Source organism: Oryzias latipes, chromosome 18 (assembly GCF_002234675.1).
Source record: "Oryzias latipes chromosome 18, ASM223467v1".
NCBI classification, from domain to species: Eukaryota; Metazoa; Chordata; class Actinopteri; order Beloniformes; family Adrianichthyidae; genus Oryzias; species Oryzias latipes.
Window position 1 is genome coordinate 654,217 of NC_019876.2, and position 16,795 is coordinate 671,011.

The window sequence follows — 16,795 nt, forward strand, 5'->3', positions numbered from 1 at the left end:
CAGTGATGAACTGGTCTGTTTGGATCCTGAAGGAAGTCTGTTAACATCCACCCCCGATTCCATACCATTGTCTGACTTCTCCAGTTGTCGTACTTTTAGGAGACCATGGAAACCATGGCCTTATAGTATGGAAAGTACACTATTCCCTGCATTAGCAAAGCTAGCGCTAAAACTGTTGTCAGTTTGGGAACTAATGTTTGGAACCTACGTCTTTGTGTACGTTCTCCAAAGTGAATCCGGTAAGGGACTAAAACAGATCAGGATTTTCTGATGATTGCAGTTCTAAAGTCACCAAATTACCAACAGTTCTGGGTTTCTTAGGGTTAAAGACACAGAGGACTCACCAGAACTGTGCAACATGTCCACGTTTGGGTCCTTTATGAACCGAATCCTGAGGTTCAGGTGGGTCGGACTGCTGCTGGTCCAGTATCTGATGGGCCGGACTGGGTGCCGCTGCGGTCTGTGGGACATGGACCCAAAGTACAAACACGTATTCAAGTCCATTCAGCTCAAAGGTGGATGGTTCTCCATCACCTCCAGAGGAGCAGAAGTGAAAATCAAACCACAACACATCTCTAAAGGCTTTATTTGACAAGAACGAAAGAATTCTGGAAGGTTTTTTCCACAGTTTAAGCTCCACACCTTCAATGAATGTCAGAAAAAACCTAGTCTCTACTGAGGTTCAGGTCTTTGAGGTGAATTCTCTGATAGTTTAGGTAGCCTTAAATGTGCCAGAAGAATTTTGTGTCAGCTTGAAGTGTATAATCAATCAAATAAATCCCTTTATGCATTTGACCCATTAGATGGATTCCTTAACATCATTGACCAATCGGACGGAGCCCTTTTATGTTGGCTGCTCCCCTCCTTTGTAGATGAGTCATTTGATGTATAATTTAAGTTATGTTGAATCTTATTTAAATTAAACTGTTGCAGTGAAATGGAAATTATGTTTTTGGTGGTTTTGCTATTTGTTCATGTATTGCAAGTTATATCGCCATCCCATTGCCATCCTATCAGTCTGGATCTGGAAGTCCCACAGGATCTTTGCCCTCTCATTCTCTACCACCTTCGGAGGTGTTTCCCATTTTGACCTTGGGGTTTCCAGTCCATATCCTGCACACATGTTCCTGTATATTATTCCAGCCACTTGATTGTGGCGCTCCATGTATGCTTTCCCTGCCAGCATCTTACACCCTGCAGTTATGTGGTGGATTGTTTCAGGCGCCTCTTTGCACAGCCTAAACCTTGGGTCTTAACTGGTGTGGAAGATCTACACCTTGGGTTTTGTCTGGTGAGGTAAATCGGTGCCTCTATGGCTCTGCTGCTAAGAGCCCCAAGCATTCAGTGATCCATGTGTGTGGCATCGAGTCATAGGCTTTCCTGTAATCAATCCAGGCTGTGCACAGGTTGGTGTGTTGTGACTTACAGTCTTGAGCGACTGTTCTGTCAACCAGGAGTTGGTGTTTGGCTCCTCTGGAGTCTCTACCAATGCCCTTCTGTGTGTTGCTCATGTATTGATCCATGTGCCTATTTATCTTAGTTGCAATGATGCCTGACATGAGCTTCCATGTCGTGGAGAGAAAGGTTATTGGCCGGTAGTTGGATGGGACTGCACCCTTTGAGGGATCCTTCTGGATCAGGATCGTTCGCCCTTCCGTTAGCCATTCGGTGTGAGTCCCATCTCTTAGCAGCTGGTTCATTTGTGCTGCCAGGCGCTCATGGAGTACAATGAGTTTCTTTAGTCAGTAGGCAATTATCATGTCAGGACCTGCAGTGTCCTTTCAGGATCAACATTACTATACTACAATTACACCTACAAAGGTGGACCATTGATTCCAAACAAGACATGTCAATTTGCACACACAAAGAACTGATTTTCCTAACAAATAAAGTCCAGCACATGTTGCAAACATGAATACACCCCTATCATAGTCTTAGGAGAAAAGCCAAAGACTACAAAATTCTACTTAACAGGTATTCAAGCACAGATGAGTGTCATGATTCCTCTGAGAGGTATCCAGCACACAGGAGACCATGAAAGGGCATTTCTTAACAAAGAAGTTGTCTCCCAGGTCTAAGCAGGTGGATAGAATGTTCTCTCTGGGAAACCAAAGCTGATAGGAGGAACTTTATATTGGTTTTGGATTCAGTATAAAAACAAACCTGGTGTCTGGATGCTGGCCAGGTTTGAACGTTTATGGAGCAGAACCAGAAAACTGGGTTTGGTATTCAACACAATTATTTTTCAATTACCTTGAACTCGGTCCAGCTACATCCTCTTCTTCTGGTACAGCATCAGAAGATGAAGGTGTGTCCTCTACTGTTGATACGTGGGAATCTTCCATCTCCTCATTGTCCTCCTCCGGCTTCTCCTCTTTCTCCTCAGATTTCTCCTTGATCTCCTCAGATGTTCCTTTAAGTTTCTCTTCAGACGTTTCCTCTGACTTCTTCTCAGCTTCTGGCCTCTGCAAGTGTTGAACGTTTCACAAACAGCATGTAAGGCTTTTAAGCAGCTGTTGAGCTAAAAATGGTAAAAAGCAGGTGCAAAGCCATTAGGCCACGCCCACAAGACATGTACATTTGGTTCTAAATGTTCTCAGACAACGATGTGATGTACTGGCTCCTGCTTTTCCACCACATCTCGCTCAACCAGTACCTACCTTCAGCTTGATGAAGAGGACAGTGGCCCGCGGCGCGTTGGACTTCATGCTCCTGACGATCTCCCTGGGAGCCATGGTCTTCAGCGGCAGCTTTATCAGCCTCTTACTATGGTTGAGTGTGTGGATCTCAAAGTCTTTGTCACTCTCAGCCAGCAGCGGGAAAGAGGACCTGATCAGATCCACGAATTCTGACTCTTGAAGACTTTGAGGAAAGCTGAGGTCCCGGACAATTGTGTTTTGCAAAACTAGGAGAGAAACCAAATTCATTGAGAAGATCCTCAAACGGTTCATCATTCAGTGATGAATTGGTCTGTTTGGATCCTGGAAGAAGTTTGTTAACATCCACCCCCGATTCCAAACCATTGTCTGACTTCTCCAGTTGTCGTACTTTTAGGAGACCATGGAAACCATGGCCTTATAGTATGGAAAGTACAGTATTCCCTGCATTAGCAAAGCTAGCGCTACAACTGTTGTCAGTTTGGGAACTAATGTTTGGAACCTACGTCTTTGTGTACGTTCTCCAAAGTGAATCCGGTAAGGGACTAAAACAGATCAGGATTTTCTGATGATTGCAGTTCTAAAGTCACCAGATTACCAACAGTTCTGGGTTTCTTAGGGTTAAAGACACAGAGGACATACCACAGCGGTGCAACAGGTCCACGTTTGGGTCCTGTATGAACCGAATCCTGAGGTTCAGGTGGGTTGGACCGCTTCTGGTCCGGGCTCTGCTGGGCCGGACTGGGCGCCGCTGCGGTCTGTGGGACATGGACCCAAAGTACAAACACGTCTTCAAGTCCAATCAGTTCAAAGGAGGACGGTCCTCTTCTTCTAAACCGTTAAAGCAGCCGTAGGTTTGTCACCTCCTTGGAAGTTCAAAATCCGGATCCTTGGACTTTTCCCTGGAACTCGCTGAAGGCTGGACCTGTTCTGCCAGCTGCTTTTCTTCATCACGGGCTTCATCATCAAAGGCAACACCACCATCACCACCATCATCATCATCATCATCATCTTCGTTGTTGTTCTGAGGAAAGTGGAGCCTCACAGAGTCTTCCACGCCTAAAAACAACAGATTCATCTTTTTGTTCCCTCTGAGACAAACATTTACAGAAAAATCTTCAGAAAGGTCCGTCTCTATATATTTGGTCTCTATGATGGTTCTTGATGGACCGGTTCCGTCCAGAATTGGTTCTAAGTTTAGTGCTAACATGACTTTATCAAAACAAAAGTTAGTTTTACCAAAGCAAAACCATTTTCAATAAAAAAAGTGTTCTTTTCTTCATCTGGGGAGTCTTTTCACTCCTTTCTGTGAAACTCATCACGTCTGGAGATTTTGTTCTCTGATTGTCCAGACAGTTAAAGAATGAGCATCAGACGAAGATCCCAACAGGATCAAAGGAGGAAGAGAGGAGAAGCACAGGAACATCAGAGGAGAAAAAGTTCTTCTCCTTTCACCACAGCCAATTAGCTTCCTCCGTCTAACCCCGTCTGCTGCATCCTAACCTCTAACAGCAGTGACCTTCATGTTCATCTCTGGTCTTCCTCTAGACCTCTGGCAGCTCTAGACTCAGCATCCTTTTACCAATAGATTCAGCGTCTCTCCTCTGGACATGTCCCAACCATCTCTGGAGGACCAGAGGACAATCAGACAAGGGTCAAAGGGGAAGCATGAGGGAGAGACAAGGACGAGAGGAGGAACAGAGGAAGGTCACTCAGAGTATCCAGACGTTTTTCTGTCTCAAAAACTGGTGGGTGAAAAGCACTTTTGAGCACGTTCTACGGCTTTGTGGGTCCACGAGCTTCTAACCAGAAAACTGACGTCCTGACAGACTTTAACTCACCAGGCGGCGGGGAGAGCAGCTCCTCCTTCGGTTGTTCCGCCTTGACCAGTTCCTTGTAGCCACGCGGTTTGGGCTCCAACGCTTTTCCCGGGACAAAGACAGAATTTAAGCCACAATAGAATATGGAGAGAAAATCCACTCACTGGATGTGTGTGTGTGTCATCCTTGATTTGTAACTCATACAAGACATTTGTGTGTTCTTGCAATTGTGTATTCAGATGAACGCTCCAATTTCAAAAAGTACGAAATGGAATTTATATAAAACTTCAAACTAACTAGGGTGTCCAAACGGCTCAGACGCACAAATCTTTAAACACCAGGGCTCCAGACTGCGACCAAATGGTCACATTTTGCGACCAAAATTTGAGAGTGTGTGACTGAATTTTACATCCAGTCGCACATGTGCTACCAGGAAATTTGCCTCCCCCACCCTCCGTATTCTTTATACGTTAAACATGGAAGGGGTACGTCAATGATCAATGAAATGAGCAATGAAATCATCAATGAAACGCGAGCGCACACGCACGCAAACACACACACATACTCATGAGACTCGAGCACACACTCGCGTTTCATTGAGTGATGCCTGTGTGTGAGGCGGCCACTGAGTGTGAGAAGAATAGGGAAAGCCACTGTGAGTGGCTAAAATGCATGTAGGGGGAGGGGCCTAGAGATAATTGAGCGCGCGTAAACATCTGTGGGAAGGAAACGGAGACAAATATCATCACAATCTGATATGTGCGTCTGAGCTATGGCCAAGCGAACTATTGATTCGTTCTTCCGACCTGCGGCTAGTGTAGCAGTGCCAGACTCTACAGCAGGGGTCTCAAACTCGCGAAGCAAACCACAGTTCTCATGCACGGCTGTTACGGCAGCACACCGCTCCCGTGGGAGATGGTCAGCTGAGGAGCATAAATGTGCCACACCTACATGCGGGGCTCGATCTTTAAACACGCGCGAGCAACAACACGATTTAGCCTTAGACACACTGAAAATACGTGGGGAGAAGGCAATGATAGACGTGTTTAAGATGAACCAGCGCCGCGTCTGGATCGTTGGTGAGACCAGGCCCGGGGGGGGGGGGGGGGGGGTGTGTGTGTGAATGAAGGCGAAGCTGCAGCGGGACTGAAGGAGAACAGGAAGTTACGTGTAGTCCTTAACATTCAATTTACTTTTAATATGCCCCTCCCCCTTAGTATGATCTGTGATTTCTGATATTATATCTTTTATAATTATTTAAATTTTTTGTAATGGATGTAGCCTTTTTTTAATCAGTTGGTGTTTTTAATTATTTTAATTGATCACTGAACTACAAAAACCCATCAGGACGCATGTCCCATAATGCATTGTTTTGTAGTCTGTAGGGCAGCTTTCAGTCAGTTCAGTACTAAATTTCCAGCTGCGTTCGCTCTGATTGGTGTCTTTCTCCGCCCCTTTCTCGTGATATTTTTTGGTTTTGATTGACAGGTGATGTTGGAGCAAAAACAAAAATATACGTCTCACACCACAGGGCTCCAGACTGCGAGCAATTGGTCGCATTTTGCGACCAAAATTTGAGAGTGTGCGACTGAATTTTACATCCAGTCGCACATGCGCGACCAATAAATTTGCCTCCCCCACCCTACGTTTTTTTTATACATTAAACGTGGAAGGGGCACGTCAATGATCAATGAAATAATCTATGAGAGGCGAGCGCACACGCACGCAGGCAGACACACGCTCGCGCACATACTCATGAAACGCGAGCACCGACACTCGCGTGATGCCTGTGTGTGAGGCGGCCACTGCGTGTGAGAAGAATAGGGAAAGCCACTGTAAATGGCTAAAATGCATGAAGGGGGAGGGGCCTAGAGATAATCGAGTGCACGTAAACATCTGTGGGAAGGAAACGGAGACAAATATCATCACAACCTGATATGTGCGTCTGAGCTATGAGTAAGTGAACTATTGATTCGTTTTTCCGACCTGCTAGTGTACCAGTGCCAGAGTGTACAGCAGGGGTCTCAAACTCGCGGCCCGCGGGCTATTTGCGGCCCCCAAGATGATATTTTGCGGTCCCCGCCTTAATATGAAGGTTTAATGTTACTGCAGCCCGCCAAGGGCGGCCGTGGTGCAGCGGTAGGGCGCTCGACCCATGATCGTAAGGTTGCAGGTTCGATTCCCGCCTTGCACGCCCATGAGTCGAAGTGTCCTTGGGCAAGACACTGAACCCCACCTTGCCTCTGGTGGTGGGCGGGCGCCTGTGTTTGGCAGCGGAGCCACCACCAGTGTGTGAATGTGTGAGTGAATGTGTGTGTGACTGGGTGAATGGGTCTGTGACTGTAAAGCGCTTTGTCCTTGTAGGAAGAAAGGCGCTATATAAGTATACGCCATACGCCAGTTTGTATGAATGACACTTTTTCATTGTCGTGCGCGAAGCTGACCAACCAATCACAGTGGGGTAAATGACTCTTGGGGGCGTGACAATGACAGGGTTTGAAAGCAGGAAACCTGACAGCCCCCTCCCCGGACCACATTAAGGAGTTCCTTACTTTCCTTTAGAACGTATTTATTCGCTCGTAATTTTCTAAATACATGCAGTCCGTGCTGAACTTTTCTCTGGGTCACACAGACCCGGAGGAAGGTTTAGGTTTTGGTTACGGTTACGGCGGCGCATCAGACGGGTTACGGCAGCACACCACTCCCACGGGAGTCGGGTCAGCTGAGGAGAATAAATGTCCCCCACCTACATGCGTGACAGCTAACGGGGCTTGAACTTTAAACACGCTCGAGCAAAAACAACATTAGTTTTAGACACACTGAAAATACGTGGGGAAAATGCAACGATAGACGTGTTTGAGATGAACCAGCACCTCGCCTGGATCGTTGGGGAGACCAGAAGGGGGGGCTGTGATGAAGGCGAATCTGCAGCAAGACTGAAGGAGAACAGGAAGTTGGAGTTGTCCTTAACATTCAATTTAGTTTTAATATTCTTCTCCCCCTTAGTATGATCTGTGTTATTATATATTTTATGATTATTTTAATGTTTTGTGATGTATTTAGCCTTTTTTAATGAATTGGTATTTTTAATTATTTTAATTAATCACTCCACTACAAAAACCATCAGGACACATGTCCCATAATGCATTGTTTTGTAGTCTGTAGGGCAGCTTTCAGTCAGTTCAGTTTCCAGCTGTGTCCGGGTAGGTTTGCCCCTTGCTCCCACCCCTTTCTCGCGATATTTTTGTGATGATTGACAGTTGATGTTGGAGCTAAAACAAAAATATGTCACACACCAGGTGATCTGCGCAGCGTTGAGTTCACCTGGGTGATCTCAAACACACTTATTGTGCATCTTGGCTGCACCTATTTGGTGTCACAAAGATAAATTTCCATCAGTTTTCTTTACTTATTTGTACTGTCATGACAGCGATGGTGCTGTCAGTTTACCTTCTTGTTGCATCTTCAAAAGTGCAGAATAAAATGTGACACTGAATTTGAAACAGCACATTGTAATTTCTGCATCTGTTATTAAAGTATTTATTAGTAATACAGTGGAAATTAGTAGATCTGGTTAGAATGTTTATTTACGGTATGCGCCCCTAAATTTTCTGGTTGTGCCCCTAAAATTTTCAGATGGGGGCCACAGTGCTCCTAGTGAAAAAAGTTAGTCTGGAGCCTTGTGCTGTGCACAGCAGTGTCCTGATACACACACACAACCACATTTACACACAGTTTAGGGTCACATCCTCCGATTTGTGAGTAGGTGATGCATTTAAATGCTGCTAGAATGCTGGGCCATCAGAGTTTTCTGATCCCCAGCTTTGAACTTGGCTTGTGAATAACATAGTAAAAACTTGACATTTTTCTACGTTCTTAAACAGATAACTAAGGGTTGACGGTCGATGAGTCGTGAATGATCAGAAATTTATACCGCAATCCTCAATTCTGATTGGCTGATGGGTGTGATCAGCCGGACTCGTAGCTTCGTGTTTGTAGACAGGGGAGGTGCTTTATTACGGGGTGCGGTCCAGGGGAGGCTGCAGATCGCATACGCCCGGTTGCTCTGCGTGAGCGAGCTGCCGGATTAGGAGAACCATGTCTCTGGAGAGATTTGTATCTGCAAGCAGAGGACCTTTACAACTGAATAATCCGTGTGCACGGCTTATTAGGTGGGGCGGCAGTGTAGCTCAGGGGGTCGAGCTGGTCGTCCAACAACCGACGGGGCGGCGGATCGATCCCCCCGAGCGCGGCTAGTCTGCAGCTCCCCCCTCCCCCCAGGAGATGGGGCAAATGCGGATAAATAATTTCCCAATAGTGGGATAAATAAAGTATCAAGTAAATTATTAATTATTACTATTTTATTATTATTTTCCCCCAATACATCTGTGTAGCAGAGATCAGGTATCAAACGTGTCATTTCATAGTGAAGACCGTCGACTGTAAGTAGACATGGACTGAGCGAGTCACAGTAGAAAACGCCCAATGCAGCAAAATGAAGCCAATTCTGCCGCCATTTTTCAGCGATGCCATTTGGAGCCCGTCCACTATGATTGGACGAGTCCGTCTGATTCGACGATTCTGTAGCAACTGCTGTCACCAATGAGGAGTGAGCTTGTTCCAAGGCTACACCCCCTCCACTGAAAGCTTCTGGGGAGAATCTGTCAATCAAATCTTTGAGATGGGGGCCCAGCGGGCATTGAGGCATCTGATTGGTCAGTTTTTGACTGGAATAACTCTGATACTTTATTTAACCTCAAAGTTGTCAACATGACCCGTGTCTCCCCTATAACACGACATTTTAATAACTTATAAATATATAAAAAATGGAGCCGGTTTAGCTCGTGCTGGTTTGCGGCGCCTTCCGTCCGTGAAACCAGGGTTCGACTCCGGGCTGCTCCCTGTTCCCTTCTCTACCTCTTTACCGGTTCCAAGCCCGGTTTGAGAAGGTTGCGTCAGGAAGGGCATCCGGCGTAAAACATTGCCAAGTTTACCATGCGACTTGTTCGCTGTGGCGACCCCTGATGGGAAAAGCCGAAAGTGGAAGAAATATATAAAAAATAATAAGAATACAAAATAGTACGACATGTATTTAAAGTACACATATCTTTGTAGTTTCTTCTTTAGCATTTCTGTTTATTTAGAACAGATCAGCTGTTTTTATGTAAACAGAGTTTCATGCTCTGCCGTAAAACATGGAATACGGGCGCGCGACATTTTTAAGGCGGCTGCGCGAACAGAGGCTCACGTGGCCGCAGCACAGCTACGCACAGAAAACACACAAGCACGCACGCATCCATTGGTCTGATTTCCCTCCACGATAGAAGCTGATGAAAGTCCGCTGCACGGAACTTACGCAGGTGAACCCGGGGCTGCAGCAGCTCCAGCTGCCGCTCCTGCCGCGCGATCCTCCGCCTGAAGCCCGACGCCTCCTCCTCGTAGTCGGCCACCGTCCTCTCCACCACCGCCAGGATGTCGCGGGTGGCGATGCCGAGCTTCTCGGTGATGATCCCTCGGAGGATGTCGGCCTTGGAGAAGCTCTCGCTGTCGGTGGTGCAGAAAAACATCCTTGATACCTTTTTTTTTTAAAACTCCTTTGGATTTTCGTCACGAACTTTCGCGGTGGTCTCTTGCTTGTGACGGTGTAACCTTTATTCTGGTCCGTGTGGAAACAGATCATTCATATGACAGACAAAAAGTAATAATTGATCAAACTTTATGCACCACTTTTTTATTTAATTACCCATACTTTTTTTTTCTTTAAAATATCAAAACTAATGTATGATACTGTAACAATTATGTAGTTTATTTAAGCCATTTTTGAAAAGGGTTACACTTTTTTTCAATAGCTTTATTGATCACAACGATCCAATATAAAACAGTGCAGAACAATAACAGGAAGAAAAAGAATTACAAGGCAGGAGGTGAAAGAGTGGCACTTCAATGCGGTTTATAAAAAACTTGCATTTGCTGTTTTTAAGCTACTCTTTCACGTGGAGACGGGTTTTTTTTCAGGTATTGTACTTTTGAGTAATGTTTCCAGTCGGAAGACATTCATGGAAGGACTTGGCATCCGGTCAAAGGTCGCACCATCTTTTTTTTTAATTATAAATTTTGAAATAATACAGCAATTGTAGTATACATAACATATACATGCAGCTTCAAATATTTTCTTCAAAGAAATCAAATTATGATTGTTAAATTATAATAATAACAAATTAATTCAATTCAGTTTTTTCAATTTTATTTGTATAGCCCAAAATCACAACAACAGTCGTCTCGATGGGCTTCGAAGTAAACATGAACTCAAAAGGATCACGAATACAAAGAGTTCAATAGAAAAATACTAAAATGAACTAACAAACTGACTAAGCTATACTGGCATCCCTGCCCTTAGACCCCCCTTCGCGGTAAGGAAAAACTCCCAAAAAAACGGATTCCGGAAAAAACGAAGAAACCTCAGGGGTGCCCACATGAAGGAGGGATCCTCCCCCAGGACGGACAGGCGATTTACCAGAACTCTTAGAGAAGAATTAACTTATCTAAATCTACAACTACATATATAAAGTCCAGCAGACGAGCTTCATCCAGCCGTGGTTGGGGGGACAGCCAGGGGCGCGAGTCGAGCCAAAGGCAGGATCCACAGCCAGGTGTAGGAGCAGGAGCAGAGACGAGGTACTCGGTCAGGTACAAAGCAGAGACGAGCCAGAGATGAGCCAGAGGCAGGATCCACAGCCAGGTGTAGGAGCAGGAGCAAAGGCGAGGTAAACGGTCAGGAACTGGAGCACGGATGAGCCAACTGGAGTCTGGAAGCACTCCCACTCCCCAGGAGAGGAAAGAGGGACAATACATGAATCACTGCACCAAACAGAGGCATGGAGAACTAAATGATGAATTATGATCAGGAATAGAGGAGAGGAAGGGTAGAAGTAGAAGAGAAAAGAGGACAGAACCCCAGAGCACCATAGTTACCCCAGCTTCAACTTCTAGCAGCCTTTTAAAACAAAAAGTTATTGTTATTAAGTTTAATTTAAACACATTAACATTAAGTTAAATAATCTCTGAATACTAACTAGTCTGACAATAAGCCTGGGAGTTTATTCCATAAAACAGGGGCGTGGTGGCTAAACGCTCTACCTCCAACCGTACTTTTACTCATTCTAGGAACCACAAGCAGTCCTGCATTTAGTGAGTGAAGTGTTCTGATTGGATGGTAAGGGACTATGAGGTCCTTAATATAGGACGGGGCCATTCCATGTAAGGCCTTATAGGTTAACAGGAGGATCTTGAACTTGATTCTGGAATCAACTGGGAGCCAATGGAGCGAAACTAACACAGGAGTGATGTGATCTCTTCTGCTGGTTCCTGCTAACAATCTAGCTGCTGCGTTCTGAACAAGCTGGAGACTTCTTAAGGAACTCTTAGGACACGCTGCTAACAAGGAGTTACAGTAATCCAGCCTCGACGTAACAAATGCATGGATGAGTTTTTCAGCATCACTCTTAGAAAGTAGATTTCTGATCTTTTTTTTTTTTTTTTTTAATTACTTTATTTTTATTAATTTTTGTTACATGTAAACAAAATACAAACCACAACCACAATCAAAAACAAGAGTCAAATCTAGGTGCTTCTTGTGTCTATTTGTTGTAAAGTGTCCATTTTTCCCATTTTCGGTGCAACTGTGCCTCTTGCAGTCTCAGCCTGTATGTTATTTTTTCCGTTGAATAGATGTTGTTAATTGTTGAAGTCCATTGTTCCTTTGATGGGATCGACGTAGTGCCCCAGTTCCTGGTCAATGATTTTTTAGCGGCTAGTGACATAACTTTAAATAAATATTTGTCACTTTGGTGGACAGAATTTCCTGAGAACATGTACAGATAAAACAGTTCTGGTTGCAGAGGAATTGTATATCCCAGCACTTTGCTTGTTGTATCACACACCATCTTCCAAAAACCTGTTACATTCGAACATTTCCAAAATACATGAGAATGGCCAACATTCACTTCTCCACATCCACGCCAACAGCTCTGATTTGTTTTTAACTGTTTGTTCTTCAGTTTCGGTGTTATGAAAAATCTTATAAGGTTCTTCCAGGCAAACTCTCTCCATGTTCGTGATCCAGTGGTGGTATGGTGGTGTCTCCACATGTCCAACCAATCATGCTCAGTTATCTGTATATTAAATTCTTTTTCCCAGTTACATTTAACTTTTACAGTTGTGTTTTTGTCATACTCCATTAGAGATTTATATAGCGTACTAATCACTTTAGAATTGCTGTCTTTATATGCCTTTATTACTGTCTGAATGATCCCACCCTCATCCCCAGAAGAGCCACTTTGTATTTCAATCTTATGGTAGTTTCTGATTTGCAAGTATCTAAAAAAATCCAGATTTACAAGGTGAAATTGTTTAGCCAAATTCTCAAAACTCTCCAGCTGTCCATCCTTCTTTTCTAATAAGCACCATGCTGTTATTCCTTTTGTAGTCCAATATTGAAAAGTAGGGTCATATTCTGCTGGTTTAAATTGCCTGTCATATGCTACCCATTTTAGTTTTTTTGCACTATTTAGGATTTTGTATTTTTGCAGTAGTTTGAACCATACAGTTAGTGTGTGGTTTGTTATGGGATCTAGATGCTTTTTCTTTGTTTCATACAGATCTTTATCTCCCATAATGTTTTGAATGGGTTCTTGTAAAGTTTTATATTCTATATTTTTCCATTTTCCGTTATACTGGGGATTACACCAGCAATATAAGTATCGTAGTTGTGAAGCCATATAGTATTCTCTCAGCTTTGGAAGTGCCATACCTCCTTTATCGTTTGGAAGCTGGAGAGTGCCGTATTTTAATATGGATTTTTTATTGTCCCATATGAATCTGGTTATTATTTTGTCCCATGTTGTAAATTGCGTGTTAGAGACCTGTGTTGGTAGAGCTTGAAAGAGAAATAGAAACCGGGGCAAAATGTTCATTTTCACCATTTCAATTCTAGAGCTGAAATCTAGTGGCAGTGTTGACCATTTTTCAATGTCTTTTTGTATCTTTTCTTGTACTACTGAATAATTTTTACTGTTCATATTTTGAAAATCTTGTGTTATTTCCACACCTAAATATTTAATACTTTTCAAATTCCAGTTGAATTTAAAGTTGTATCTAATGTATTCAGATGGAACATAATTGAATTTTAAAATTTTAGTTTTGAGAATATTTATTTTATATCCAGATAAATGTTCAAATGTTTCCAATATTTCCATAAAATGAGGAATTGATGTTTCTGGATGTTCGAGGTAAACTATTAAATCATCAGCAAACAATCCTATTTTATGTTCCACTCCATTCAGTGAAACTCCTTTAATTTCAGGTTTGTCTCGAATTGCCTGCGCCAGAGGCTCAATAAAAAGAGCAAACAGAGTCTGGGAGAGTCCACAGCCCTGCCTAGTGGATCTTTCCAATTTGAATGTTCCAGTTAGATTCCCGTTTATTTTAATTCTAGCCGTTAGTTGTGAATAAATTGTTTTTATTATTTCAACCGATTTGTTATTAAATCCCATTTTTTCTAACACTAGGAACAAAAATTTCCAATTAACGCAGTCAAAAGCTTTTTCTGCGTCGATGTTTATGAGAACTGTACTTCTATGTTCTCTTTGGGCTCTTTCAGTTATATGCAAGGTTCTCCTGATGTTATCGTGTGTCTGACGACCCTTTATGAATCCCGTCTGGTCTTCATCGATAAGGTCAGGAAGAAATGTATTTATCCTATTACAAATTATAGATGTATAGATTTTGTAATCTATGTTTAGTACTGATATAGGTCTGTAATTAGCACATGACTGTTTGTTTTTCCCCGGTTTTAAGATAACTGAAATTATTGCCTCTGACCAAGAAATAGGCATTTTATTCTTTTGTAGGGTCCAGTTTAGAGATCTATGCAAAATTGGAGTAAGTTCGTTTTTAAATGTTTTATACCATTCAGCTGGGAAGCCGTCGCTGCCTGGTGATTTATTGTTTTTCAGAGTACTTATGGTTTTTAATATTTCCTCTTGTGTAATTTCCGCTGTGAGTAGTTTATTTTGATTCAGTCCAATAAATGGTAGATCTATATTTTCCCAAAAATTTCCTTTTATCTTCGTCACAGGCTGAAAGAGGCTGGGAATATAGTTTTTTGTAGTAGTTAGTGAATATATTTTCGATTTCCTCTGGGCTATTTGTTACTTTATTAGTTTCTGGATCGATAACTTCATAAATTGCATTAAGCTGTTGTTTTTTAATTCTTTTGGCTAATAATTTTGTTGATTTAGGCCCTACTTCCTGATAGCTTTGTTTAAAATAAATCAGCTTTTTTTCTATTTCTTCCTCTAAGATGTGATTGATTTGTTTTTTAATGTTTTGTATTTGTTGATATATTTCTGTTGTATTTCTTTTTATGAACTGTTGTTCGAGTTCTTTCAAGTTTTTAGAGTATTCTTCATACATTTTATTTCTATTTTTCCTTAACCATGTTGTTTTTGCTATTAGTTTTCCCCTCATTTCTGCTTTAAGTGTGTCCCATAACACTGTGGGGTCTACGGCTCCGTTATCATTTTCCTCCAAATATTGTTTTATATCAGTTTTTATGTCTTTTATATTTGCTTCAATATTCAAAATACCCACATTTAATCTCCACGTTGTTTGTTTTTTCCTGTTTGAAATATTTATTTTCATGTGTAGAATATTATGGTCAGACACGTCTGCACCTTCAATTTTACATTCTTCCACTCTGCCAATATCAGATTTAGAAATGAAAAAATAATCTATTCGTGAATGTACTTTGTGACTTGCAGAATAATGTGTGTAATCTTTCTTATGGGGATTTAAAATCCTCCATACATCAATCAGTCCTAATTCTTCTATGGATATTTTGACAAATTTGGTGACAGTCTTTTTATGTTTATGTACACTAGTTGTGTCTAAACCGAAGTTTAAGGATACATTGAAGTCTCCTCCGCAGATTAATATCCCCTCAGCTTCCACAGCAATTACATTGAACAGAGATTTAAAAAATTGTTTATCACTTTCAGGTGGGGCGTATACATTGACTATTGTTAAAACTGCGTCTCCCATTCGTCCTTTTACTATGATGTACTGTCCGTCCTTCCCCTTTATCACTTTGTCGGTCTCAAAGTTGGTTTTGTTAGAAAATAAAATAGCAACTCCTCGTTTACGACCATATCCATGCACCTAGATATTGACCAACCTAATAAACTAAAAAACCAATAAAAGAAACTGTACAACCTGAACCTATAAAAGAACTGTGACTTCCACATGGAGATGGTCTCTGTCTCTCCTCTCTTGTCCCTGTTGGTGGGTGGGCAGGGTGACCTCATTCCAGATGGGGGTCTGCCCCTAGACGTGAGTCTAGAATTGTCCAACATTCCTCAGTCTTCAGTCTGTGAGTTCCGCCTCGGCATTTTGGCTTAATAAATCGGCTCCATTTGCAGGTTCCATGCGTTTATTTCCTTTGGTATTCCTGAAGCCTCTCCTGCGCACGCCGCGCCGTCCCTCCGACTCGCTGCCATCCCTCCTCTGCTTGGGTCCGGTCCGGTCCCCTTGTGTTTTCGCTGCTTGGTGGATTGACATCAATCCCTCTCTTTTTTAAGTCCTGTGCAGCTTCCATCGCACTGTCGTAGCTTTGGACACCATCTTTCCAGTGAATCCTCAGCCTGGTGTATGGGGTCTGAAAACGGATTCCCCGCTCTTTCAAAAGTTTTTTAATGTCTGAATATGAGCGCCTTTTTTGAACGATTTCTGCTGGATAATCATGGTCAAACTGAATTAGCTGGTCGTTCACTTTTATTTTCTTTTGCCAGGCTTTCTTCAGAATCGTGTCTTTCATTTCAAAACTCAGAAAGTTGACCACAACATGCCTCGGGCGCTCGCCCGCTTTGGGTTTCATGGGGGGTGTTCGGTGCGCACGTTGTATCTGCAGATCCAAGTCTGCAGGCATAAGCAGCTCTTTCCTAAACAACTCAATCAGATATGTTGCGACTGAATCCCCTTCAACCTCTTCTGGTAACCCGAAGATTCTTACGTTGTTTCTTCGAGCTCTCGCTTCAGAATCTGTGATTCTGTCTTGCATGCGTTGGATCTGTTTCTTTAGAGTTGTTAGCTCACCATTAGCCTCCGTGTTGCATTCCTCTAGGCTGGCGATGCGTGACTGGGCCTCCGCCAAATCCGCTTCATGATTTTCCAGCATATTGTGGTGCTCCTTGAATTGTCGATCCATATCCTGTCTGAGGGAAGATATTTCTTGTTTTAATTCGTCCTTTACGCCTCGCAGTT

At 42.9% G+C, this 16,795-nt stretch overlaps 1 protein-coding gene across 6 annotated transcripts in view; it reads right to left on the bottom strand.

Annotated features, from left to right (window-relative positions):
• Positions 1-16,795, bottom strand: part of LOC105353778 (zinc finger protein 436) — a 101,214-nt gene that overhangs the window by 60,626 nt on the left and 23,793 nt on the right. For 2 of the 6 annotated variants that reach the window (XM_023966223.1, XM_023966224.1), the window contains exons 4-7: positions 3,300-3,415; positions 2,661-2,905; positions 2,254-2,465; positions 345-460 (exon numbers count right to left, since the gene is read on the bottom strand). In XM_023966223.1, coding sequence (XP_023821991.1) covers positions 345-460; positions 2,254-2,465; positions 2,661-2,905; positions 3,300-3,415 — 689 coding nt within the window. Of the gene's footprint in view, positions 1-344; positions 461-2,253; positions 2,466-2,660; positions 2,906-3,299; positions 3,416-3,520; positions 3,717-4,498; positions 4,580-9,833; positions 10,745-16,795 lie in introns of those variants that run through there. The other 4 variants (XM_023966226.1, XM_023966227.1, XM_023966222.1 and 1 more) reach the window with 4 other exon arrangements.